The sequence below is a fragment of the Cibotium barometz genome, chromosome 18, assembly GCF_041138505.1.
Source record: "Cibotium barometz isolate CiBa-2024 chromosome 18, ASM4113850v1, whole genome shotgun sequence".
In the NCBI taxonomy this organism is placed as follows: Eukaryota; Viridiplantae; Streptophyta; class Polypodiopsida; order Cyatheales; family Cibotiaceae; genus Cibotium; species Cibotium barometz.
Genome location: NC_141063.1, coordinates 11,926,029 through 11,936,492, shown reverse-complemented (window position 1 = coordinate 11,936,492; position 10,464 = coordinate 11,926,029). Strand labels below are relative to the sequence as shown.

The following is a 10,464-nucleotide window of genomic DNA, read 5'->3' as shown; positions in this document are numbered from 1 at the left end:
AACCAAATTGAAGAAAAAAAAATAGAATCCTAAATATCATCATCTTTCACACTAAGAAAGGCAAAATAGTACTATATATGATGGATGTTTTATCTGCACGGATAGAATCATTGTCAACTACTTGCCTTTAATCAGGTTTTGAAAGCAATATATGCAAATGTTGGTTAAGTTTTTTTCTTGATCGTCCAAGAGGGTCTAGCAAGTGTAACTAACAAAGAAAGTAGCAGTTCAAACCGCAACAACCTCTAGGCTTGCTTTGAGCTATTAAAATAGTAGACAATTTGAAACATAATATAACTGAGCCAACCTTTCAAGGAGGTTGGGAAGCCTCCCTAACAAGTGGAAATGGCTCAAGGTCCACATTACTCTCCCTAACAAGTGGAAATAGCTCAAAGTCCACATTACTCCAAAAAGAGCAATGTAATGGTTTTTATGCACATCAACACAAGAATTTTGCTGCATTGAAATATAGAATGTAGCACTGAATCTTGGTGTACACTATAAGCTAATTTCCTTTTTATCTTGTACCTTTATGTTAACAAGCAAAGCAAAATACTTTTCAATATTTGATAGACGGTCACTTTTACTTAGATGAAGATTATTTCAATAACATTCATTTGCTCGTTACTGATGCAGTATACTTTATGTTATTAACTTTTGACAAAACCATTCTTGATGATGATAATAATTACCATTGTTAGACCTTCAAAAACATGGAGCTCTTTTTCAACACTAATTTCAATGAAATTACCACAACTTGTAAACATTGCATGCTTATTTCTTCCTTACTGGAGCTACAAGGGCTTTTAATGCCAGACCTTAGTTGACACTCTTCTTTGGCTTTAAGTGAGAATGGATAAACATACACAAAACAGGAATGGGAAACAAGGGGAAAGGGAGGGGGACAGGTTGGGAGGCCATTAACTATCCAGAGCCAAGCCAAAACCACAAACCTCTGTGATATCGCATCTAATTGAATGCCTATGCATGGACTTCAACAAAATAGCACTGGCACAAACGTTACACAACGCCAGATTAACTAAGTCCCAATCATGTCACATGCTATGAAGTACCAGTGGCCCATACAGTAGCTAACCATGCAGTATCTAACTGTGCGGAATAAGAAACCACATCAATATTGCATATACATTCTGGCTGCAGAGGCCCTGAAAGTGCAAAAATTTGATAAACGTGACACCTTGGGTAACATCTTTAACAAAATTTTACAGTATCCGAACCAGCCTTCATCTGTGAAAGGTGTACCAAACAAAAGCATTAGCTTCATGTGTGCAAATAATTTGCTGCCATTATCAGCTCTGGAGTGATCTCCGGCTCAAAATGGAACTCGGTTTCAATGCCACTGCAAAAAATCACAGATACACATATAATGATCTCTTTCATGACTACTTGAACAAGGCTCTCTCTCTCTCTCTCTCTCTCTCTCTCTCTCACACACACACACACACACACAGGTGCAAAACATGAGAATTAAAAAGAGTAGCAAGGAAGGCTAGAAAGTAGTACTTCAAAAGCAGATTCTCTCTCTCTCTCTCTCTCTCTCTCTCTCTCCACCCACCCTCATATCATGCCACAAATGAAAGCACAATCAGATACACCGTGTGACACAATGAAGTTATGCTGTTTCGTACAGATGAACCAGGGTGATCATATTGGCCTCACTTGGAAAACTGTAAAGACCAGTAGAAATACTCGCAAACTTTCTCCAAGATTGGAGTGCTTATCTCCGGGAGCTTCAACTCTCCAAGCTCCGTCTCCGTGAAATTTCCTGTAGCAAGGAGCCGAGGCACACCATGAACTTAGGACTACAACAAAACCTTGGGAGGCATAGAGAAGAAGAAAGCAAGATATGCATTGCAATGATCCCCCCCCCCCCCCCCCCCAAAAAAAAAAAAACAAGTTATGTCCCTAACATTACTAGAAAATTATTATTTGCACTGGATAAAAGGAAAGGAAACGATGCTGAAACCCTAGCTCTGCAGCCAGAAATCTGTAGGAGCAGAAAAAAAAAGAAGAAGGAAAAATTATCTGCAGCTCTAAATGTACAACAAAAGAGGGGGAGAACCATCCGCTCCAGATCAAAAACCCTAAATGTACAGAGGAAGGGAAACCCCTCAATGTGTAAACTTACAAAGAAGGGGATGGCAGAACTATCTGCTACATGCAACAACGACAGAGGAAACAAAAGCATAAAGCTACGACTACAAACTGGGCCGTGGCCAGGAACCTTCGAACAGAAAAGGCAAGGACGACTCATCCCCTGCAACAAGTTCAAAACCCTCAAATTGCGGAGGAGGTTCCCGCCGAACTCTAAAGAGAGAGAAACCCTACAATGAAAGATCAGATGGAAACCGCAGAGCTACAGAAAGGGGGCGGCGAGGGAGCGTACCGGAGGAGGTGAGCATGCTCTTGAGGGTGTCGGAGACGATGGCGGCCTTACGATGGATGACGAACTCGAAGCCCTCGGCGCTAACGAGCTTGACAGTGTCTTCTTTGCGCATGGTGATGGCGGGGTGATGAGGAAGGGGAGGAAGGGGAAGAGACAGTCCGACAAGGCAATGGTTGTGGGTGCAGGTTGCGGGGGGGGGTTAATTTAAAAGGCGGGGCGATGTGATGGGCTACATGCAGCAGCAGCATCCCGCTAAGAGTGGATGAGAACGAACACAGTGGATGAGAACGAACAAGCGCCTTTGTACGAATATATTTTTTCAACTCCCCCTTCGTCTCTATCCCCTTTCCTCCTTTTCCAAGTGACTGCAATAATTAATTATATATTTTTTTTTAAAATTCATCTCTCACACATCCTCCCCAAGTATCAATTAGACCCCTACCCTCATCCAAAACCCTTTCTTCTTGGAACAATAATTATACCTCTTAATATCATCCACCTTTTACAAAAAATCCTTCCTACATCCGAGACTTCACACAGACACACCCCTATTCTGCATATCCGATTTACATTTTCTTAAGAGGTCCCAAAACTCGCAGCATCAAAGTTCTGCAAGCCAATTTGAAGATTTTCTGAGCTGAATCTTGACTAAAGTACCTCATGTTTCTGCATTTTTACCAAAATAGAGAAAATAAAGTTCACATATCAACATGCAAATACTGCATCTCCCCTTGCCAACTTGACTACACTGACACGACCCCTCTTCCTTTTCTTACCCAACGCTTGGTTAAGACACACGTTTTGGATAATGCTTCAGTCATGGGGGTTTCACTCACATTCGTATGTAACACGGTGGTGCACCTTAAGAGTGGCTTCAAAAGTGGCGCATGTTGCCCATCCATGGGCTCCTCCCTAGTTTTTTCACTCTCGACAATGACCTTTCAGGGGTCCAAAAAGAGGGTGGCACTCAAAGGCCACTCGATGGTGGGGCATGCTCAATCCGAACACAAAGGACCATTCCAAGCCTTGACAATGACCTTTAAGGGGTCCAAAAGGGGCATCACACTCGGAGGCCACTTGATGGTGGGGCATGCCCGATCCAAACACGAAGGGCCATTCAAGGGTTTTATAAGCTTCGATAAACATTGCAATCATCACGGGTATAAGGGAGGGGATTTTAAGCCTATGATATTATATAAAGGTAAAAAATCAAGGTTTCTTACATATAAGAGTTTAGGAAAACTTCACACCACTTGTGTATACAGGGTATTCCTTAAGGGATCATACACATGCACAGAAGTGGTGTTCCGTAAATTCACCTTTTAAATTTCCCCAGGGCTTCAATGTGTCAACCAAATCATAAGCAAATCCTTGGGAGTGCTTATAAGGGAGGGGATTTTAAGCCTATGATATTATATAAAGGTAAAAAATCAAGGTTTCTTACATATAAGAGTTTAGGAAAACTTCCTTAAGGGATCATACACATGCACAGAAGTGGTGTTCCGTAAATTCACCTTTTAAATTTCCCCAGGGCTTCAATGTGTCAACCAAATCATAAGCAAATCCTTGGGAGTGCTTATTGGAGATTCAAAATGTGTATTCTGACATCCCCATGTTTATTACGGGTCCTTATCGGAGAGAGTTGTTCCAACACAATTTAAAAAGCTCACCACTCTCCATTTTATTTTCCAACAAGGGTGACAATATATCATAGATTTAGAAAATTTGAAGAGGGCACTCCACCAACAAGGGTGACAATATATCATAGATTTAGAAAATTTGAAGAGGGCACTCCACCAACAAATAGAAGAGAGGCCAAAGGTTGAAATGTGTGAACATAGCTCATAACTTGAGATTTCAAGGGTAGCATCAAACCAAGTTTGAGCAACATAAGAGGTAACATAATGGAAAACAAGGGAGCATTGTCATACTATAACTATAATTGTATGTGCAGGCTACAAAAGAATCGGTTAAAGATGTGGATAAGATCAAAAGAGCATTCATTTAACCATTTAAATGTTAAAAAGTCTCAACATTGTAAATAGCCCAAATCTTGCTCTATTTTCATTAAGGGGCTACCATTTCACCCAAGTTTTAGAGGGTTTCTCATGGAGAATATATAAAACCTCAATTGCACACTGTGCAAATTTGTTGGTGGGGTGAGGGGCTATCACAAGCTGTATAAACCATCTTGTAACATGGGCTTAAATTTTCTTTTTGCTTCCTCTAAAAATAAAGATAAAAATGCTCCCTCCCCCCCCTCCCCACCCCCACACCCTACACACACACGCGCGCCCATGAAAAAGAAGGAGAAGTTTATCTTTCACTACTAACACTCTTTCCCTCTTGTGAGACAAGGCTTTTACATGATGGATGAGCCAATTATGCGGGCATCTTTCCATGTGTACATTAGAATGCCTAATGCACAGGGGGTTTTGTTTGCAGGTTACACAAAGTGTGAGAGCAAGCTAAGGTGGTTCACTTTTGGTGCTTTTTTTTTGCATTCAAAAGCACATGCTTTTTTAGAATTCCTTATGTGCTTCGAGAGTTTAATATGAGAGATCCTAAAAGCACATTGCCTTTCAGGATACCACATCAAGGTTGATGAGAGAAACCCACCACCACCCAAACAAAATCTTCCACTTTTAGCTTGTGACATCATTGTTAAAGAACATCATGAAGAAAATGGTTATGAGTATACGTGTTCCTTATGAAGGAGTTCACAACAAGTGAAGCCCACATACATGTAATATGGGAACTTTTGGAGATTATCACTAGAGAATCGAGGCGTTAACAAGGGTGGGGTAGAGTGGGAGTAGTAGAGAGGGCATGAATGAATTCATGTGGGATGCGTGAGCACTGAGGTGAAGATATACTAAACTATTATGAGCTAATATAGCTTAAAGGTCTCTCTCTACAAACATAGAACCCTTCATGTCATCTTGCCAAGCCTATCCAAGCACGAGAGGAGCTAAACCAAGGGAGCCAACTCACAATGAAATTATCGGATTTGGACTGCAAGGAACATGTGCTGGACGAGCTTATTTCAGTTTTCACCTCCACCCAGTTCAATCCTTGCTACCCCTTTAAGGCCCACATTGAGTATGCATAGGTAGGCCGGTTAGATAGCAGGATAAACCATTCTGGTTAGGCATTTTTATGATCCCACACACATGCTAAAGCCAAAGGGATTTTTTATGGTCCTATACAGGGGATTTTTGTTATAGTAGCCAAATTGCTTTTGGGAGATAGAGTGCTTTGTGGAGACATTAACAAGGTTGAACACAAAGATGGTTTAGCTACAAGTTCTTGTCTCTGAATGCCTATGGATAGAATATCTTGGGGTGCACTTAAAGAACACTACCATCTCACAAATTTGTGGTCAACTTGCATGCCAAGAAGGGAGAAAGGATACACACACCATTTTGTCTCTTACAAAGAAAAGCTAAGTCAACTAGACAGAATGTACTAAATAAATGAAAATTGGCTCCTTCTTAAGGGTCTGGTACAACTTCATGAAGATCCAAAATTGTAACACTTGCTAAGTCTAAATATTTCTAGAAGTCAATTCGAAGTGTTTAAATTTTTTGTATTAGCTCTCCTCCACATGAGGTCTTGAGATATCCATGATCAAAACTTTTAACACATTGTAATTGATGGTAGTGTTTAAAGATTTTTCTTAGCCCTCCTCCAATTGAGGTCTTAAGATATCTATGAGCAAGTAAAACTATTAAAACAATTTAATTGATTGACCTTAAAAGGTGAAAGACAAGCTAAGCACATAATACTTTAGCCATGATGAATATGGATACCAAAATTATGCATGTGACATAAGTTTTGCAATGGGACACACACTTGAATATCATCTCGTTCACATGTTAAGTTTTGACAATGGTTAAGGTTAAGTGTAGTACTCCAAATTCCTACGAGGTATTAGGGCTATAGCATTCATATTTTGGCTTATTAACTTGTTAAACCTCCTTTCAATTACTTCTACCTACTCTTCATGAGTTTTTTTGTTTTTATGTAGATCCATAGTTTCTCAAGATTTCTCAAGAGAAACATCTTCTATAAGGTTATTTTATTACTTCATCAAAAATTTCCCACATTGTAGTAAGTGGTGGAGGTAGATTTCTTTCTCTTGGTTAAAATTTAACTTTGATGGAATCTTTTATCCTTTGAATGCAATCTACATGTCCTTTGGTGATTAGTGCACAACTTCCCGTAACTTCCTTTTTAACTCTCAATCCAAGGACAACTTACTTTAAAAATACCTCAAGATATATGAGGTATATGCATTATACCATTCTAAAGACCTCATGACCATTCCGGGGTAGTCACTCTTCAGAAATGTATGATATCATGTGAGTTAACTGATAAGATATTTTATTAATCATGTCATATACAATGTATACAAGGGGTATTTTTGGGATAAGTTATACCTACTGTTCTTGAGCGAGAACCGTGAGGAAGCTTGGAGGATACTTAGGGAGCACCACCCACCCACCCCCATCACTTTCCCTTAAACATGGCACTCTATGCACAATCCCTCTGCCAGGTACCTAATTAGCCTTCCCTCTTACATCCTTCATTGTCACACCCCACCACATCCACCTTCGATATGGTGATCAAAGCCATCCGTAAGCTAAAAAATGGTCGATCTCAGGATCACAAAGTTATAGTATTTATACATAGGGGGTGTAAAAAATATGGAAGGATACATGTATACACACACTAGACCCTTTTATTAAAAATGAGTTTTTATATAATAGGGGGTCCTTTAAAAACTAAAGCATGTAAAATGGGGTTTATATACAGGGGCTTGAACGCACGTGATATGGACATCACTTGAAGAGTGACTGCCCCTGGATTAACATATAGCTACATTGATTATACATGAAACTTATCAAGATACTTCATATTTATCTTCATGAACAAGAGGAGTTAGCTATAATAATACATGTGGTCCTCATTTAAAACAACTTATAACAAGTCATTTTTCAAAGAAGACTATTATAGAAGAATAAGGGAAAAAGAAGGAAGATGGGGAGTTGAGGGCTTAAAAAATGAACCGTAATACACTTCAAATTGTATGGAATAATGAAAGCGAGATTGTAAATTGTTTAGAAGAATAAGGGAAAAAGAAGGAAGGTGGGGAGTGGAGCCTGAAAAAATAAGCTCTACTACACTCTCAATTGTGTGCAATAATGAAAGTGATATCATAAATTCTTACACATAATATCATTCATTATGTTGATTTTGTATGGTTAATTTTTGAAAGGTTTTATTTGATGTTCTTATCATCTTCATCAAAAGGTTTAATCTATGTTTTCTCCCTCTTTAATCTAGATTTTCTCTCCCTCTCTAAGTTTCATCTTCTTCAAAAGTTTTAATTTAGGTTTTTTCTCCCCCTCTAAATTTTATTCCCATATTCTTGATTCTATTAAGAAGTTAAATCTTGTTCAAACTTGTCTACTACACCATGTGATAAAAAAGAGGCTAGCTACTATAAGGGACTTTTATCAATATTCCTATATCTTTTAGTTATGATATACTGTTCATTTCCTACCACTATGAGGAAAACTAATCTATGTTTATTTTAAAAAATTGGATCTATTTTTGTACCCTTCTTGTCACATGTCTCAAGACTATAGTGGCATGGTAGTTATCACTTTAAGAAAATTGTAGAGAATGTCCTTTAAAAGATGTCATCTCCTTCAACCTTACATTGAAAGATCTTTTCAAATGGTTTCCATGTGGACCACTCCATGAGAAAAGTTTTGTGAAATCAACTCATAGCTAATGTTATGAACTACTTGACAAGGGTAGTCATTTCAAAGCTTTAACCCCATAAGAGATAAGGATAACCTTTCAAAGTACTATTGTCATTACCTATCTTGCCTTTTTGAGTTTTCAAAGCAATGCACAATAGGAACTTCATCGATTGGGACAACTCAAAAATATATTTAAGTATGATTTAATTCAACTTTATCATCTCAAACTTGTTAAGTAAATAATTCATGATTTGTTTTACATGCTTTTTAAATATGATTTAATGCAACTTTATTATCGCACGCGCATTAATTCATGATGTTTATTACATGCTTATTTAACAACTCATGGTTCACCCTTCCTTGGTTAAGGTTTAGAAAATATCATGATGTGGTAAATTCCTTAAAAAAATCATAATCCATTTTTCAACATAAATGGGGGTGGGCAAGACCTCATTTAAAGTAGAAATGATACTCGAAATCATGTAATGTGTCATCTAGTATGACAACATTCATAAGATACTTGGGGACAAGAAGGATTAAGATTAGATGATAAGAAGGATAAAGATTAGAACAAAGACTAAATGATAAGAAGGGGGGTCATTGAAAAAAAGGTTGCGTGGAAGAAGAAAAAAAATTGACTCATTTTGCTTGTGGTGTAAGTGAATCATTTTGAAGAAAAGGAATGGTGAATACAAGTAAAACAATAATTGAAGAAATTAGGATGATTGGGTGTAAGGTTATATTATATCATTTTAAAAGTAAAGGATCATGGTTAAAAGGATAGGTAAGGGTGGTGGTTCACTATTTTTTCAAGGGTGATTCTTGGGGAGGGAAAGATGGGGGGAGTGGGGTTGGTTGTTGGTATATAATTAAGATTACATTTACAAGTAAAATTAAAATTTTAATCAAAATAAATTCATGCATTGGGTGCTCATATCCTATTCTTTTCACAAGTGTGATTAGTCTAAATAAATAAGAATTCCTAATTTGATCGCCTTTGAATGAGTAAAAAAAATAGTCAAACCTAAAAAGTAGCGCTTGATTGTAAATAAAGTGTTTTATGAGATCAAGAGGAAGTTGCATCAACAAGGGTGAACTAGGTTTTATAACTAATTTTGGCAACACATATCTATTTACATGGAGTATGTTATTTAAAATATCTATTTTTAGGAATTAAATGGTATTTTGACTTTTTAAAAATACATTATTTATTGACCTATAAACTAAAACAAGTATAAATCACTAAACAATAAAGGTTCAAAATTAAAATATACTAAAACAAATATAAATCACTAAACAATAAAGGTTCAAATTCAAACAATAAAGGGTGCATAAGTAGTAATGGAGTCACATGATGGTAAGTTCTTATTTTAATGGAATCACATGGTAAGTTGTACATTTCTTCTTTTAATGATGGGGATGCCTTTCTTTTTATAAGAGAAAATCCTTACACTTAATAATAAAAATAATGGGAAAATTTGTATTAAAAAAAGAACTTACAAAGTCTACTAACAAATGTTATAAAAAAGATTGGTCTTTTTTTCAATGAGTGTGTGTGTGTGTGTGTGTGTGTGTGTGTGTGTGTGTGTGTGTGTGAGAGAGAGAGAGAGAGAGAGAGAGAGAGAGAGAGAGAGAGAGAGAGAGAGAGAGAGAGAGAGAGAGTCTACTTATAAAAAAGATTGGTCTTTTTTTCAATGTGTGTGTGTGTGTGTGTGTGTGTGAGAGAGAGAGAGAGAGAGAGAGAGAGAGAGAGAGAGAGAGAGAGAGAGAGAGAGAGAGTCTACTTATAAAAAAGATTGGTCTTTTTTTCAATGAGTGTGTGTGTGTGTGTGTGTGAGAAAGAGAGAGAGAGAGAGAGAGAGAGAGAGAGAGAGAGAGAGCAATCAATCAAAATATTCCATAAAAATTTGATTTTAATTTTATATGCTTCCTTTGGTTAGTTTTCTTTGAATCTATATCATCTTCTTTGGTCTTAATCCAAGAAATGCCAAAATGCAATATTGATTTTCACCTTGTAAAGCTTAGCATCTTTCATTGTCAACTTTATAACCAATTCCATAAGAGAATTTTCCATGTTAGAGATTATATCTTTAAATTATTATTTTTTTGTAAAGATTGCCAAAGTCGAAGATTAATTGTGAAAGTTGTGATGCTTTATCGTTTATGTTGTGAGAGGGAATTAAAGTAATTTAAAGAATAACTCCAAAAAAACCAACTCTAAGTACATTGCTTCAAATCTCATGAAAAGGGTGTAACACTACTATGAAGCAGAAGCTCATGAAA

At 37.2% G+C, this 10,464-nt stretch overlaps 1 protein-coding gene across 7 annotated transcripts; it reads right to left on the bottom strand.

Annotated features, from left to right (window-relative positions):
• Nucleotides 1–757: 757 nt before the first annotated feature.
• LOC147628939 (uncharacterized) lies at nucleotides 758–2,642 on the bottom strand. Of its 7 annotated transcripts, none has more exons than XM_086812104.1 (4): nucleotides 2,408–2,642; nucleotides 2,228–2,326; nucleotides 1,681–1,786; nucleotides 758–1,360 (listed from the first exon to the last, which is right to left on the bottom strand). In XM_086812104.1, the coding sequence occupies exons 1-4, from the start codon at nucleotides 2,517–2,519 to the stop codon at nucleotides 1,282–1,284; spliced, it is 396 nt and encodes a 131-aa protein (XP_086668230.1). In that variant the 5' UTR covers nucleotides 2,520–2,642; the 3' UTR covers nucleotides 758–1,281. The 7 variants fall into 7 exon arrangements, with proteins under 7 accessions (XP_086668230.1, XP_086668231.1, XP_086668233.1 ...); XM_086812105.1 differs by having other exon boundaries at nucleotides 2,246–2,326; nucleotides 2,408–2,641; XM_086812107.1 differs by having other exon boundaries at nucleotides 2,228–2,278; nucleotides 2,408–2,638.
• Between the last annotated feature and the right edge of the window lie 7,822 nt (nucleotides 2,643–10,464).